Source organism: Vulpes lagopus, chromosome 2, assembly GCF_018345385.1.
Source record: "Vulpes lagopus strain Blue_001 chromosome 2, ASM1834538v1, whole genome shotgun sequence".
In the NCBI taxonomy this organism is placed as follows: Eukaryota; Metazoa; Chordata; class Mammalia; order Carnivora; family Canidae; genus Vulpes; species Vulpes lagopus.
In genome coordinates this window covers 128,900,468-128,917,354 of record NC_054825.1, presented here as the reverse complement: position 1 = coordinate 128,917,354, position 16,887 = coordinate 128,900,468, and the positions used below count along the sequence as shown (strand labels likewise).

The 16,887-nt window shown below is 50.5% G+C and overlaps 1 protein-coding gene across 15 annotated transcripts in view; it reads left to right on the top strand.

Annotated features, from left to right (window-relative positions):
• LOC121484097 (aminopeptidase O (putative)) overlaps positions 1-16,314 on the top strand; it is a 337,984-nt gene extending 321,670 nt beyond the window's left edge. For 3 of the 15 annotated variants that reach the window (XM_041742808.1, XM_041742807.1, XM_041742813.1), the window contains 4 exons: positions 11,200-11,286; positions 12,568-12,705; positions 12,977-13,121; positions 14,647-15,925. In XM_041742808.1, the coding sequence (XP_041598742.1) occupies positions 11,200-11,286; positions 12,568-12,705; positions 12,977-13,117 (366 nt within the window). In that variant the 3' untranslated portion in view covers positions 13,118-13,121; positions 14,647-15,925. Of the gene's footprint in view, positions 1-11,199; positions 11,287-12,567; positions 12,706-12,873; positions 13,122-14,646 lie in introns of all 15 variants that reach the window. The other 12 variants (XM_041742815.1, XM_041742816.1, XR_005985935.1 and 9 more) reach the window with 11 other exon arrangements.
• Positions 16,315-16,887: the final 573 nt, after the last annotated feature.

Here is a 16,887-nt window from a genome sequence, read left to right as displayed (position 1 = left end):
ATTTCTGATTTCATTTGGGCCCAAAGCATAGTTTCTGTGAATTGACAGAATTTCATGATTCACAGATCTTGGCACGTAAAAGGGCAGAGAATAAAAACGTAGCCATGTGTCACGTCTCTGAATCCAAACTGATCTATCACTGATTCTGCCCATTCCTTTTAATGCTAACACTCCTTCATTCAAGGGGGCCTTCGCCTGCAGAGTCCAGGTCTGTTCCTGGTCACACGGAGCACCCCGCCCCTCTTCCCTCCTCTGGTAGCTTATCCGCAGCGCTCCAGCTGCCAAACAAATAAAACACTTCTGTTTTGTTTTCCATACAGAACCATTTGGAGGAGAAATTAGTTGATCTCTTCAGGCTCTGTTGCCACGTCAGGATGCTGAGTTGGTAACATTTATTAAAATGCAGTGTCCGGAGCCCTGTACTTCCTTCTGCTGTGGTCCAGCTCCATGCACTGTCTGCACAGCAAAACAGCAGATGCTAGGGCCTTGCTGGTGTCATGAGGGCAGCACGGTGCAGGGATGCCTCTTCTCCTTCCTCTCAGGGGCAACACACACACCCCAGAACCTCCCCAGGTCCTCACCCAGCATTGTCTGGAGGAGGCACCATCCTGGCCCAGAGCCCCACAAAGGCAGTTTGGGGATTAAGTATAAAAAGGGAGCATTACGGAGAGTCAAAATGATGTGTGGCAATTAGCAAGGTGGTTTTTCAGGTTGAGATAGGAAGTGGGAGTTTCTAGAAACACCTGCCATATCCAGCATTCAGCTGTTTGTCACAATTTCTTTGCAGGGACGACCAGTCTGTCTTGGTGGCCCTGTGGCATGGTTAATAAGCTCAGGCTGCAAAGAGGTCGAATGCTGTTGAACCCCAGCTTTAGGATGTAAACTATAGTGTGAATTAATAACCATTTTTAAAAAGGCAAGACAGTGCTTTGGGCAGGAGGCACTTCTCTGTCTCTCTGACACAGGGTTGTATAATTCATTTTCTAGAGTTTTGAAAGCTGGACGGAGTGCACATTGAAAAATGAGATTGGGGTAATTTTTTTAGTTGCTTTTTAAACCTTGTGCCTTTTATGTGGGAAAGAACAGAGCTCTTATATAATTCTTTAGTTATATTTGTGTATTTTTTCCTTGTCGTATTTGGTTTATGAAACAGTGTTTTAGAACATTTCCTTCCAAGTCTGGAAGGTATCTCTAGGTCTTTCTTGGAGTTTTCTTTCTTTGTTACTGAGTTCAGTGCCCCTGGAGTTTTTCTGGGGAAATCTTACAACAAATAAAGTGTCCTCTGCTACACTATGATAAAGGAATTTTTCAAAAACTGATCTAAAATAACAGTACATAAAAACTTTCATTTGTCAGATAATATTCCTCTCTTGTTCCTGAGGCCAGGGATTGTGTCTTATTTACCTTGAAATTTTCTCGTGTGTGACGTCTGCTCAAATGCAGACGTGTTAAATGATGAAGATTAAAAAAAAGATAAGCCACTAATGGCATAATGTGCTCATTTTTTCTTAGAAGAACCATTTAAATAAACACTTAAAATCAATTCATAATATTTATAACTTATCTGTAAATAGAAGAAAAAGGAAAAGAACATTCGGTAGAGGGGCTTTTAGCCACAGGTTCAGCCAGACTTGATGAGAAAAGTTCCTACTCTCTTACTGTTCTTTGTTCTTGCCATTTGGCGCCCTGCAGTGTGTGGTACAGAAGCTTTCTATGCCCCGCCCCCACACCCCTGTCTACAGATTTTCTCAAAAAGATAGAGATGAACACATTTTCTGGGGTTACAAATAACATTGCCTTATTGCTCTTTTGGTAGAGCCCCAAGCCCCGCTACATCACATGTCCCTTTTAGCTTTAAAGGGCTCACGAGTGAAATCAGCATGGGGTTTCATCAGGTTGAAACACAATCAGGTTGGTGCTTCTGGGTTCTGTATACCTCCATCAGGAGTTTACATATTCCCTATTCGGTTTCTGTGCTGGAGTCGTCCACAGCAAAAAAGCGCACCATTGTCTGTGAACACTGCCATTGTTTCCCCACAGCTGTAAACAGCCATATTCACATGTAAAATGTCCCATAAATACCCTAAAGAAGAGGGCTCACTTTTGTTAAAATGCTGTCTTTCCAGATTGCTTTTCTCCCCTCGGGTGCCTTGTCTGCATCCTTTCCCAGCTCTTGGCTTGAGAGTTGGGGTCATCCGGCCTTCAGGCTGTGAAACCCTTGTACCACACAGAGAATGCAGGTGCTGCCTGAGGTGTGCGGGGAGCCTTCCCCAGGGCAGATGCTGCAGGGCAGGGGGCAGTGCTCTGTGGATCCCACACCATTTCTGGCAGCGTCCATGCCTCTTAGGTGTGAATGGTTGTGCCAGTACCTGATAGCAAAGAGAAAATTATTGGATTTCAATTGTTTAAAAAATTAAAGAGCTCCCATTTATATGCAAATGGTAACATTCTGTGTGTGTGTGTCAGTGTGTGAAATTTAAAGATCGGCTCAACTTAATGGGGTGGCACCGAGACCAATTTTTTTGAGCTACTTGGTCTGCATGTTGCCACACTGCAGCCTTGAACTGCGTGGAGCCATGTTGCATAGACTGAGTGGTCTTGCCCATCTGTGGGTAGAAGCGGCTGACCATGCTGAGTGCGAAAGTCCACAGGCCCTGGTGGAGCCAGCCAGCTGGAAACGAGAGCCTGGCCTGTCCCCTGGCTCTGCTGTCAGGACACCAGGTAATTTCCTCAAGAACAAACTCTGTAGAACAGCGTCCTTTGCTGAAACAACCTTCCCCAGCTTGACTCTTGGGTTGTTTTTAGCAACAGCTTTAAGAAATAGTTCACATACCATACGATTCACCATTTAAAGTGTACAATTCAATGGTTTAGTGTATTCACAGAGCTGTGTAGGCAAATGATTGCAAAGCATTATCATCATCTGTCAAACCCTCAGACCCCATAGCCGCCGTTCCCAGCGTGACCACCCCCACCCTAGTCCTGGCAGGCACCCTCCACTGTCTAGATTTGCCTGTTCTGGATGTTCATGTACACGGAGCCCTGGATGATATGTAACCTTCAGTGACTGGCTTTTCATTTCGCGTCCTGCTTTCAGGAGTCGCCCGTGTTTCAGTGTAGATCAGCACTTCGTTCCCTTTCCATTGCCAGATATTTTCGATTGGGTGGATTACAGTCGTTATGGACACGGGGCCATTTCCACGTTTCAGCTGCTGGGAATACTGGTTTCATAGGGAGGGTGTTGAGAAGAAATAGGGACTAAAGAGAGGGGGAGAGAGGGCTGAAATTTTCACAGCACATGTCGTATGGCTAGAAATGGGGCACAGGCACCTCCTCGCTCAGGAGCTGATGTGTTGCCTTCCTTCTGCGCTTGGATGTATGGTCCTTGTCAGGGTTTTCCGCTGCACCATGTTATGTTCTTTTCACGGCACTCATCATGAAGGTATTGGTTCCTGGATTCTTCTGAGACCTTCTAATGAAGTGTAAGTTCCAGGAGGGCAGGGGCTTGTTTTATTTAGCGCTTTATCCTCAGTCTTCTGGAGGATGACTTTTCTTGAGTCTCCAGTGACTGGAGTAGCAGCTACCAGCATCTGACCTGACAAGGTGATGGGAGTAGGGAAACACCCCCTGGAGGGCCCATGCATTTTGTTGGACTCCGGGAGGCCCTCCAGCCTCGACTCTGCCTCAGAGGACAGTGAGAGAAGGTGCCAGTAGGTCTTCTGAGCTTATCAGAGGAGGTAGCCCATGGCCTTGTTTTCTGCCAAGAGAAAAAAAAGTCTTTTTTTTTTTTTTTTTTTTCCAGTAAAGGCTGTGTGTCACATGGTAATGAAAGGAAGAACAGGTGGAATGTGTCGTTTCCTAATTACAGACTTACATGTTGGAATGGACTGCCACCCAGGACTTAGTTGTGATGGGAAAGGAAGGAAAATTGTGCCATAGTTCAAGGTGGACCCAACATGGGCTCCCAAGTGCTACTTTTTTGAGGCCTGGTTCTCTTAGTAGCATTAATGGCATTAGATGAAAGGGCATGTCCACAAGAGAAGGAAGAAAGGTTAGAACTTGCCCAAGTGAACTTCATGAGTACGGCTGCCTCTTAGAGCCCTTGACGTTTATCGTCACGTGTATCCTCCCCATCACTCACTGTGGGCATGTCAAATGTGAGGCAGGCAGTCCCAAACGATCCCTGTTTTGCATATTGCTACAGCTCTCATTATTTTTGGCTACAGCCGGTTATCACCAGTTGTCCGTAACCAGAACTTTAGGGACTGACTCAGGCATGGGTAGTAGGAGTCCTGAGGAAGAGCAGAGAGCCTCCGATGCCTGTTTGTTGTCTACCCTGGGTGGAGGGGACCTGCCCACCCGGCTGCATGACTGCAGATGCAGTAACTTATAATTCCTTTTTATTTCAAAAAATAGCATTAAGGTTGCAGCTCTTCGGAGTAAGGAGCAGTGAATATGGGAGAGAGAAGGAGAAGGGCTAGAATCACTGTACGGATGTTGGGATCTTTCGTCTTCTCATGAGGCACCCCAGACCCTGAATAGACCATTACATGTACCCCTAAACACTTGTCGGAGATGCTGTCTGTCGTCTGCAAGGGTCTTTGTGCTGCCGGGCGGCCAGATGGGCTTCCCTCACCAGCCATAGAGCCACTTTCAGGCAAAGTTAAATCAAATTTCAGACACAAATTGAAAAAGCAGGTTCATTTATTGCAGTGTTAGATTTATTAACTCCCAAAAGCCATGAGCCTTGGTCTTTCTGCTTACACATATAAAATGGAACTCTAAATGAGGTTTAATGGGTTTCCCAGATCATGTTCCCTAGACAGATTTTTGTTTTCCTTATAACAGTAAATTTTGAAATCAAGAAGACTGAAAAGAAAGGAGAGTACTTCTGTCACAAATAGGATGGGTGGCATTCTTCAAAGCGTTTTATGGCTTCCAACCGTGCCTTATAATTTCCAAGTAGCTGAAAAGCATTCCGAGTCTTTAAAAGTTATGCATTCTTTCGGAAACATCTATCAGACATGTACCATGGGCCAGGGCCTGGAGACGCCTGGAAGATGCCCAGCCCCTGTTCTTGCCACACTTGTGTTTTAGTGTAGCTACGATGTACACAGGCAAACAAGGAAATGCATCCCATCCCATGAGCACTGTGGGCTGAGCAGGTGCTGAATATGACTCTTAAAAGTGGCCCATGGGTGTGGGGTGCTCATGGACTTGGGCTGAAGAGGCGAGGTGAGGCCTGTGCACAGAGAAGATCCTGCGAGCAAACTCGGGTGTGCGGGGCTGTAGCAGTGCCATCTCGTGTCACAGCGAATACCCCTGTCCCCTCCCCTCTGCTGGCCCCTCACAGCCTGCTTGTTAAAAACCAAAGGCTATTAACACACTTCGGGACTTTCTGGGACGCACTGAGACTTTGATGGAGCTGTAGTCCATTAACAGGAGGGCCCCCGTGTCGCTGTTGCTAAGTGAAGGCATGTGGCCACACACCTAGGAAGCCCAACAGCAGCGAATAGAGAAAAGAAAGAGTGTAAGATAATATATCCCTGTGGAATGCTGCTGTGAAGATCAGAAGCAGCATTTGGCTGACTGGCTAGAATTTCATGTTCATGGGGTTGTTCGCTTGGGTGAAGTCACACATTTATGATTTTTAGACATTTGAAGATAAGGGAAGCAACTCCCTTCAGGAGCCACAGGTGCTTTTTCAGGCCTGGACACTGATGTGCACCAAACCAGACCCTGATCCCAGGACTATGGTGAAGGAGCCGTGTGGCCCGTCTCCTCTCTCCATACGATGCTGGTGGCTCAGTGGCCAGGAGGACCAGGTCCCAGGGGGGGTTAGCAGAGTTTTTAGAGCTGACCTCCTGTTCTGTGTCTGCAGCAGGGTCTGCTCAGCCTTTGTGATTTCATTTATTCAGGCGTGAGAATTCTTCTGGGAGACACTAGTTTTCAAACTCGACCTCTGAGGAACCCAGGGCCCCCACAGAGGAGTTTACTGTTTAACTTAAAGGTGGTTCCTGCCTGACATAGAGGTTTAAACTACTTGAAGAACCACTTTTTCTTTTCTCTGATTTGTCTTTAGAAGGTTCCAGAATATGCTTCTACTAAAAGGAGAAAGTTTTGAAAACCGCTTTAGAAAATGAATCTATTAGTTAATAAGCAGTCTTATGGGGAGCATTCCCAAAGAAGAATTTTTTATTTCTTTGAAAGAGCTTCATGAAAAAACATTAAATTGAAGAAGGAAAAAAAAAAAAAAAAAAAACTTGAGGAAAAGCTACTAAAAGAAAGCCGGAAGCCTTGAGAATTATGAAGTATTACTAAACATGGGACCTGAGGTGTAGTGATTCACAGGGGAACTCTGACAACATGGGGAGACTAGGAGGGAGCTGGTTCAGGGGGTCACTCTTCCTAAAGATTGCATTTCCTTGATGTCGGGTCACCCACCCACGAGTGACATCTGTGCTGGGTCTGCCGGCTCAAGAGACAGCTCTGCTTCAGAAGGAATTTAACCCACAGGAAGAAGAGGACTCCGAGGCCCCACATTCAGGAACATGCTAGGTTTCCTGGCAGGACGGGGCTGAAAGGGGCCTGAGCTGGCTCACAAGGACCTCGCAGCTCCGTGTCCTGGGACAGCATGCAGGTAGCTTTGAGGGATGAATGTTTACGAGCACCCCTTCCCCTCGCCTCCCTCCAGGACCTGGGTATGGACTTCGGGACTCAGCAGCAGTCAGCAAAATGTAGCCAGGACAGCCGTGCTCACCCACTCACCCACACACCATCTAGGCTGCTTTGGCAGTACACTGGCAAATGGGCTGCTTGAAAAGCCAGAAACGCTCGCTGTCTGGCCCTTGACAGAATTTCCCAATTCTTGTTCCAGAGTTTGGTAGGAAACGTGAAAATTCTCAGGTTGAGACGAGATTAGGGTGAGGAGTAGGCTTGTTCTTCAGCAGTCTTTCTCTCCTGTTTCCCAGAGATGACAACTAAATGAGGGGGAGCCCCAGCATGTCCTAAAGGAGGTCACGGTCATATCCCAAAGCGGCCCCATTGAGTCGTGGAATGTGTCCCCTTGAGTCTGACACGTGGATTGGGAATACAAATGACACCCATGAGGCAGGTCCCATTTTTTTGAAATCAGGGGAGCAGGCCAGAGGTACTGCAGCTCAGTGAAGCTCTGGGTCATAACGATGGCAGAAATGCTGTGAGGCTGGGCTGAGGCCCCGCTAAGCCGAGCCTTCTGTCTGCACAGGTGGTTTAGGAAATTCCCCAGTGCCCGGCCCCTAGGTGTACTTTCTGAATGACAGGAGAAATGCCACTTCCCCAGGCCTCTTTGCCCCCCACTAGGCACCCCTGCTGCTCTACACCTGAGAGCCCAGCCCTGTCTGCCTTCCCTCACAGGCTGCTCTGCCTCACACAGCTTCCAGACCACCTTCTTGGCCAGCAGCCATCAGACAATCACCTCGCTCTGTCATTTCACCAATTAACAATGCTTCCTTGAGAGGATACTCCCAAGTTTTTATAAATTCAGTAAATAACAGAACTTCTGAAGTAGAAAAGAAAGCCGGAAGCATGCCACTCCTGCTAAGGTGACAAGCGCTTAGTGTATGGGACTCTTAGTTGCACATACTGTGGTGACCCCAGTTAGTTTCCACAGCAGCCCAAGGGAGCCACGCTCTTGTGACTCCACCGTGGGGAGCTGGGCAAGGTGATGGGGCTGCTGAGTGGCAGACCTGGGTTTCCAGCCTGGGGCCTCAGGCTCTGGGGCTCAGGGCACAGTGGGTCATGAATCAGTCAAGTAGATCACCACCGAGCATAAAGAAAAGGACAGAATATGCCAGAGTGAGGGGAAGGATTCCATGTGTGCGTGTGTATATGTATCACATGCAGGATACCCTTGGATACACAGGTTGCGTGTCCGCCAGGTCTCCTTGAGGCTCAAGCCCATTGCTGCACATACACATGGCACATCTGGAGGAGGCCCTGCTGTGGGTCAGGGGTCCACCAGCTGGGAGCAGTTATGTGGATTATTGGAGGATTTTGTTTGTCACCTGAAGTGGGTCTGACATAAATCCGCTTCTGCACACCTACCTTCATTGTTCCCATCTCAGTTCTGAGACTTGCCCATCTGCACTCAACGCCAGAGATCCCATTTGTTCATGGACGCTTTGGAAACCTGGAAACTTCTGGGTACCCAGCATAGCCTTGAAGGGGGCGGGGTGGTTGATGGTGGGCCTGCTTGTCCCAGGCTGACAGGGCAGCAGGGGCAACGCAGGCGTGTCCTTGGGAGCAAGGCCTCAGGTGCCCTGCACTGTGCTCTGCCACAGTGGCCAGAGGGACAGCGGGCCCTCAGGGTCCCTGGGCCTCTGCTCTTCACCCTCAGGGCAGCTCTGCCTCTCTTCCCTCAGAGACACTCATCCTTTTCTCCTCCCCTCCCTCCCTCCCCACTGCCCCACCCCTTCTGTGGCTGGCCAGCCACATTGATGGGATTCAGGAGTAGGATGGTGGGTGAATTGGGGCTCTCAGGTGATGCTTGGCGCAAGTTTGGAGTGATGTGAATTGGAGTCCTAGGTCAAAAGGTCATTAAATGTTTTCAACTCTACTGACATAACTAAAGTACAATAAAATGTGGATCTTTAAGGTGGGATTTGATAAGCGTTGGTCTGTGTGTGGGCCTGAAACACTGAAGCTCAGGGAGCAGAATCGGAGCCACAGAGGCTGCAGACAGGTGAGCAGGGCGTTGTGCTGTCATGTGCACGTGGTGTCTGGTTGTCATCTCACTGAGGAAGTTAAAAGACAGTGGGACCACTACTCTGTTATTTAGGGAATAAGGACGAGCAGATCTCTGGAACAGACAGCCCTGTCCTCAGAGGCCTGCCCCACATTCTCTGGCTCCAGTTCCCATGGGGGAAGGAACGTGATACAAGTCTGTGGCGGCCTCTGTCAAGGATGATTCAGGTTTCTCTATGATCTATAGAGGGAATATTCTGTCCATGCCCACTTCGGAAATATTGCCGGGAAAAATTGTCATTTTGCTGCCAGCTTTTCAGGAGTACCCTTATCATGTGTGGTGACAAGTGGCCATGCAGAGTGGGTCCTGGATTTCGGAGATCAAAAATGAGAGTTTTCTTTGTGAGAGAAATAGGAAGAGAGAGAAAAGCTGTTTGCGTGAACAAGAAGCATCTGTTGAGCCCGCAACGTCACACAGCACCCCGGTGAAGTCTTTTAAACATCGTGTCACCGAAATATTGAAATGCACTGAGCTTTAGTGTAAAGAAAACACTTGTTGTTTTTTCTCCTCCTCCAGGGGAGGAGACGCTGGGCTGTGCCTCCTGGATGCCACATTGGCCTTCAGAGGTCAGAAGACTAGATCTCTTATTAATTGTGACAATAAACTGTTCTTAACAGAAAGAGAAGTGGAAGTGCTGATTGCATGTTGGTGTCAAAGGGCCTCCTGGGCCTTCACCCAGTTGTGGCAGGACCACCTGCTTCCTCCCTGCCTGAGGCCTTACTCTGCTGTGAAGTAGGCCCTCATGTAGGCCTTGTTATTCCTGTGTGTGAGGATCAGGAAGGGGAGCATTGTGGTGTGCAGGTGCCAGAAGGGGTGCTCTTCTCTCAGAACCCCAGGCGGGTGTGGATCCATAGTCCATCCCGCAGGGTGGACCTCCCCCCCCCCAACCTTGCCGAGCTGGCCCCCGTTTTCAGCAAACTCACAGGTGGTGTCTGAGGTGTTTAGGTTACCATGACTGGGAGACAACAGCGAAGGGGCATTCAGGGGCTGGTTGGGTGCTTTCCAGGGCTCGGGAGCTGGGGTCTGGTAGGTCTGGTGGGCCTGGTGGCTTCTGATTGGTGTAATATGACGAGCTGGCTTCTCAGAGCTCTATTCACTCATCCTTTCTGTGAGAATATTTTAGGGGCTGCCCTTTCCCTTTTATGGTCTGTTCATTTCAGTTGGCTTTGTAGGAAAGAACATTCTGTGGAAGAGGGAAAGATTGCCAAGACCCGTCCAGTCCAGCCTCTTCCTGTTTGTTGTGATGCTCGGAGGCAATTAGCTCATTTCCATGGGCCTCTGGAATTCCTTCGTGGATATAACGTGTGTTGGCATCCTGTCCTTGGAAGTTCAAAGGGCTTGTTGCCCACAACAGAGGGCAGCGTCACCAGCACCCCTGAGGGAGTGTGCTGTGGCCCAGGGGAGGGATGCTTCCCAGAAGAGTCGTTTCTTCATTTCTGCTTGTTTGTGTGTAAATCTATTTATAGTAGATGAAAGGACAGACCCAGCCAGCAGTGGGTAATAATGATACAGTTTACGGGGCCTTAGCCAAAATGTTGACATTGCTTACATTATCCTGTTGCCACAAATGGGATGCAAAGTCTCCCTCTTTGAAAGGCAATAAAAACAGAGGGAAGGAAGGAAGCTTTTGAGGTGCTTGTAATCACTTCCATGTAGGGCTGGTGCTGAGCCAGTAGGGGAACAGAAAGTGTAGACTGCTCACTGGATACAGTTGACAGGGCTTTGGGGCAGTAGGTGGGCCTGCGACTGAAATCCAAACACCAAATTCGGGTTGACTCTCCACCTAAAGAATGTGCTAGAAGTGCCAGCAGAGACAGTTAGTGCTGGAACCAGACCCACATTGTCGAAGGGATTGGGGTCCCTGGCAGATTCCTTCTGGTAAACCTTGAGTCAAGTGGATCTGGGCTGAACGGCCCCCCACAGTCGGCTCAGCTCTGCAGCAGCTGCGTAGACATGTGGTGCACGGCGGCAGGGGCTGCTCCCCTTCCTGGTTTTCTCGGGAATATAGACAACTGTGTCACTGTGTTGTTCCAATCAACAGCATTGAACCATATTGGTCATTGCTGGAAATTAGGCAGCTGTGGTTTTAAAGGGAACCTGTGTGGACCGCGTACTGCAGGGGTTGTGTGCTTCATGGCCCAGGTAGGTTTTGCGTTGATGTGGTACCTTGCAAAATTATGTTTAAAAACATCAAAACACCCGAGACAGGTCCTTTCTTTCCCCAAAGTTGACGGACAGCCTTCCAGTGAGGACCATGGTTCCTTTCCTTGTAAAAGAAATGAAAGTAAAAACTTACATGTCAGGGACATTAATGTGGTTGAGAGAGTGACTTTTGCTACCACAGATTCTGTCCCTAAGACAGGCTGAAGAAACCCACGATTTGTTGCTTACTGGATTCTCTCTCCTTCCTGAAGGTTCGCCATCGGTGGTGTGAACTCATTGTTAAGCACAAATACACGAAAGCGTACAAAGATGTGGAGAGATTCCTCCAGGAGGATCAGGTGAGTTCCATTTTCGGGAGGTGGGGTCTTTCAGCGCTGCCCTCTCACTGCTCAGTGGACTTGGTAACACAGGGACCCAGGTGGTTAACTTCTTCACAACAAGTATTTAAACATTTAGAAGGAGGTAGGAGCTGACGTGACACACGTTGGACTCGTGTTCCGCCTCTGTGTCCATTTATGACATGAATCATACCCTTAACAGCTGCTGAGGTTGGATCAGGCTGTGGACCACTGTCACTACCACATGACGCACACAGACCTCACGCAGCATAGCCAGCTCTCGGGTCAGGTGGTGGCTTAGCTGTCACAGTGTGTGTCCGTGTCTTCAGTGGCCTTACTGTAATGTGTGGAGGGGAGACTGGTTGGGGTGAGCCCCGACTAGTCAGGACAGACTGGTCTGTACCTGCACCAGCCACACCCACTTCAAGTGTCCTTCCTCCGAGAACTTCCCTCACTTTTTACAGGGGAGGCGCGGGGGGAGGCAGTCACCTTCCCAGGAGCCCGCAGGAAGCACGGACATACACAAACGTGCATGGGGATGCCCTCCTTGCCCCTGTGCCCCACCTACACCTGCTCCTCATGGCTGCATGGGCCATAGGCCATGGACTCTGTCAGCTGCTAGAAGGTGGCCTGCAGCTTGTTGCCATTAGCGTGACCATTGTGTGCTGCTAAGCAAGCCCTGTGCCAGGCACTGTGGGCTGATGGGATGGAGCTGCGGGGTGGGGTGGGGCAAACAAAGGGACTTTTGAGAGGGCCTGAGGATGGGGGGCAGCCATTGAGGGAGGGCTCGTTCTTCCCACAAAGAGAAACTACATGACTTTGTAGCAGAAGAAATGTCACATTTGCACAGTTGGAGCAGAGGTGTTTGGAAACAGACAGGAACAAAATGTAAAAGCAACTTAAAAGTTTCTTCTGAAAACCAAAAGTAACTGCTTTTTAGAACCAAGATCTTTGCTAAGAAGGATCACCATAACTCAGCTTTTTCAGGGGAGGGTTTTTGAGCCCCAGACTACGAAGTTTTTATCTTGTGCTCTCTTCAAGATCTTCCTTTTAATTTGCTCCAGCAGCATGTAATCCCTGGCATAACTCTCCTTGAAACAAGAGAAAAGGCAGAACCAAAGGGGCCTTTTGGTCTCCCCAGAACATAATTGGCTATTTTAAAACTGTAGGAAAAATGCAGAGGTGTGTCTGTGTAGCATTGTTCTTGAAACTGCAGCGGCGGTGGTTGCTGCCGGGGTGGGGGGCTGCTAAGGGGCCCGAAGCAGCGGCACCTTTTCCCAGGGGCTCGAGGACTCTTCCTGCTGGGGTGCCACGGACATGCTGGTGTCCTGGCACACTGCCCTGGGAGGCGTTCTGCGACTGGTGACACACACACGGTGCCTCCGGAGCTGCTTTCAGCCACGCATGTTGCTGTGGCAGGTATCGTGGGGACCTGCCTGCCCATCACCCCTGGAGAATCAGTTGGATCACCAGGGCTCTGTGGGTGGGATGGCTGGCTGAGAGTTCCGTGGGGTTTAGTGTGAATGAGAGAGAAGGGACTTTAAGCTGGGGTTTTCTGAAGTACAGCTAGTTACCTGTCTCTTCTAGGGTCTTTGTAATCTCCAGACGGCAAGATTGTGTGTAGGCAGCACATGTGTCCACGTGGATGCATCATTTCCTTTCTTCCCTGCTCTGCCTCTGTGCCCCGCAGGCCATGGGCATATATCTGTACGGGGAGCTGATGGTGAGCGAGGACGCCAGGCAGCAGCAGGTTGCCCGCCAGTGCTTTGAGCTGACCAAGGAGCAGATGGATAGATCCTCAGCCCAGGTGGTGGCCGAGATGCTGTTCTGAAGAGGTGATTCTCTGCCTTCCCTGTCTCTGCCACCCGTTGCTAACTGGAGATTTCTCATAGGAGCCACAAGAGCCAACAGCGAGGTGCTTGGTGGCTGGTGGCCCAGGAGTGCAGCCTGACCAGACGGGCCCTGCAAGCAGAGGCTGTGCACCCCAAAGCAGAGCTCCCCTTGGCACTGTTCAGGCCACCTAGAGTTTTGTTACTTGGGAAAAACACGGGTCAGAATTTGGAGTAGGTTTAGACAGTGGGCTGGGGAGGCTGGAGGACCTGCTGGAGGGCTCACGCAGGAGCACACTGCCGGGTTACCCCAGACCCTGAGCTCCATGCAGATGTGTGTGTACATCGGTGGCCCCTGGCCGCCCATCTGCAGGAGGACCTGAGGGGCCCAACTGGAAGGCTGATGGAAGGGCCTTGGCCAACGTGCGCCACGTGCTCCAGTGCAGTGCTGTGCCTGGCTGCTTCCTCACCTCAAGTTGGAGCAGAATTTCTCCCTGGTCTACACTGGAGTGGGAGCCTTAAAGTATTTAAACTGCTTCCTATTAACTGTGCTTGGAGTTGGCCGGTTAGCTGTACATCCTAGCAGTTCATGTGTAACTGGGTGTCTACGTTTTAGATGTCACGTCCCAGTGTGACAGGAAGCGTTAGGTAGAGTGGAGGGGTTGTGAGGCATTCCTGCAATGGCCACCACGGCTTCTGTCGTCTTCTCAGTTGTTCCCCAGGCTTATGACATAATAGGGCCTAATTTTATATCTTTTTAACTTTCACATCAAATCTCAAGCATTTTTCATGTTTATACAGAATTCTTAATGGTTATTTAATATTTTATGTGGATGTTCTTAACCGGTCGTCAGACTTTCAGCATGCTTCTGATGTTTTGCGGTTAACAAAGCCATTTCTAACATATTTAAGTATATTTATTTGAAAGGACTCTTGATACTAAGGAGAAAAAAGGGTTTTCTAAAGTGTGATCCTGTTCTTGCAGAAGAGTCCAGGAACTGTGCAACTGGGGGGGTCACGGCAAGCTCCATGGCTCTCGCTTCTCCCGTCATGAGTTTTCAGGGTAGACCTGGTCACGGGTCTGTTCCCTTCTTGGAACTCTTCCTTCCTGTCCCTGTCCCTTGGTGATGAATGCAGGGCCATGTGCATTGCCCTTCCCCATAGCCCCTTCCCAGTGACGGTGGCACTTCAAAGGAGGTTGTCCTGACCCCGCACACTGAGAACCCAGCCCCACCAGGGTGGAGGCAGCTGTTGGTTGCACTTTTCATTTCATGTTCCAAAGCTGCACGGGTGAGTGTGGTCACCTCTGAGTCCTGCTGTAGGCTAGGCCTCTAGGACTCCAGGTAAAACACGCAACACGCCGAAGTCAAGGCCACGTGGTAGCTAGTGGGCAGACGCCAGCACCCGGCGTGTGCAGAAGGCAGCGTGTGCGGTGTGGGCTGTGAGCAGGCGCGGCACTGCTCCGAGTGCTCTGGCTGCTTGGGTTCCTGGCATGCTGATTTGTGACTTAAGATTAAAATCACATTGCCAGGGATTACCACGCATCCATGACCTGGGCTGCTCCTCCAGAAGCCGTAGTTCTCTCTCTCTGCAGTTCGGAGACAGATGCATCTTGTAGCTCTTCTCCAGAAACAGAAGAAGCAACAGCCGTGGAAGATGCTCGGCGGCCCATTCCTTATGCCCAACCGACGACCTCTCTGCCGAGGTGCAGAGCTTAGCTGATTGGTGAACAGTGACTGGTTTCCGCTTTGTTCACAGTGGCTAAGTTCTGCACCTGAAGAGAAGGTGAGATGGGGACAGTTAAGTTGGAGCTGCTGGGGCACAGGCCGCCGCTGAGTGGTCCACTCCGTGCCGGGTGTGGTTCTGGAGGATGCGAGACCCACTCGGCTCCAAGGATGCGCTGTCTGCTGTCGTGGATGCGCGAGGGTACCCAAAGTCTGCGGAAGGATAAATCCATTAATTAGCCATCTGTCTGAAAGGTCAAATGTATTGAAAGCTGCAAAAGTTATTCTTCTCTAAAAACTAAAGCCAAATGCACCACCAAAAAATCAAGTTAAAACAATGTGAACAGTTAGTTGCATGTGAGTAGGGCCGGTGCCTTCCCACCCTGTTGCGGTTTCGGGAGCGCGGTAACCTGTCTCTTGTGTTCGCAGCCCCAGCGAGTTGCGCCGAGCTCCCAGCGGGGGCACTGCTGCCCGGGCTGATTGGACCCGCCCTCCGGTGCCTACTGAGCTGATATCAGTTCTCATTGTACACACTGGCTCAGTTCAGCAGGAACAGGAGTCGAGCCCTCGAGCAAAAAGCCTTCCCCGTCTGTAAGTGCCCAGAGGCTCCAGAGCTGGGACCGCGCCCCCGCGAAGACGGCGCCCCTCGGTGTGTGGCTGGTGTGGATGCTGCCGCAGGCCGGGCGCTTTGCTGACTCGCAGGGGACGAGCCTCACGCGCGAAGGCAGGCCGCGGTTCGCGCTGCCCCAGCCGCAGGCCGCTCCCTCCTCAGCAGAGCGGGGCTCAGGCTGTGGGAGCAGGTGGAGCAGAGGAGGCCGGGAGCCCCAGCGTCGGGGTCCTGAGGTGCAGGCGGCTCCGCTGTCCTTCCACACAGAGGCACGGATTTACAAGAATTCCTCTGTCGTTCCCAGGCGGTAACTTTTATTGCTGTTTCCTTTTGCAGGAAAGGTCACAGCGAGATTCTTTTCCGTGCATGTGCACCCAGCCCTGGTGGGACCGGGGCCGCGTAGATGCTGGACGTCAGAGGAAGGGCAATGGGGCTGCTGAAGCCAGCAGCGTTCACACCACAGTGCTTCTCTTTCCGAGGCTGCCGTCCCCGGGGCTCATGGAGCCCGTGGTGCCTTTGTGCGCCCGGGGCTCACTGCCTCAGGACGCAGAGTCCGAATTGGATCTCCTTCGTGGGGTGAGGGCACTTCTGTCACAGGTGATGAAAGCCGTCTGAGATACATCGGAAAAGCTGCTGTACACTTTGCATATGGCTGCTCTGGGTATTTCTTAGAATCCCAGGGAGCCCCAGAGCTTGTATCCTGGGACCATGGACACCATCTGATATGCTTCTCTAGATCATTCCAGAAAGATTCTGCAGGACTTTGTTGATTGATAGGTCTGTTTAGATTTTTCCAAAACATTAATATGCCCTCGTTAAAGGGGCAGGGTAAGAATCCAAGATGTATTAATAAAACAATTGATCACTATTTTTGTCTTCGTGTGTGTGTGTGTGTGTGTGTGTGTGTGTGTGTGTGTGTGTGTTTAAGACTAGTTATTCATGAGACAGAGACATAGGCAGAGGGAGAAGCAGGCTCCAAGCAGGGAGCCCGACGTCGGACTCTAGGATCAGGTCCCGGGCCAAAGACGTTGCTAAACTGCCAAGCCACCTTGGCTACCCGTCCTGTGTGCTTAATGTAATTATGTTTCAAAAAGGAAAACGGAGTTACCCAAGGGGTATGGTCTCTGCCGGCTGCTACTGTCCTCTCTCCCGCCTCTCCTCATGACTTCCCAGGTGGTGACCCTCAGGGAGCAGGGTGGGGCCGTGAGGTGCTGTGACCTTCCCCGGCATGCACGGACACGTGCACACACCAAGCTGTCCAGCGCTGTGTGGAGGGAGGATGCTGTGAAACCACCAGACCATGGTGGTCTGTGCGGTCCTGCGATCGCGCCACGGGCTGCTCCGAACAAGGGTGGCCTCGAGCCCGGTCTGGCCGCGTGCGCCCCACTGCGCCCAGCCTGTGGGAGGAAGCGTGGCATCAACACACTTCTGCGTTGGAATT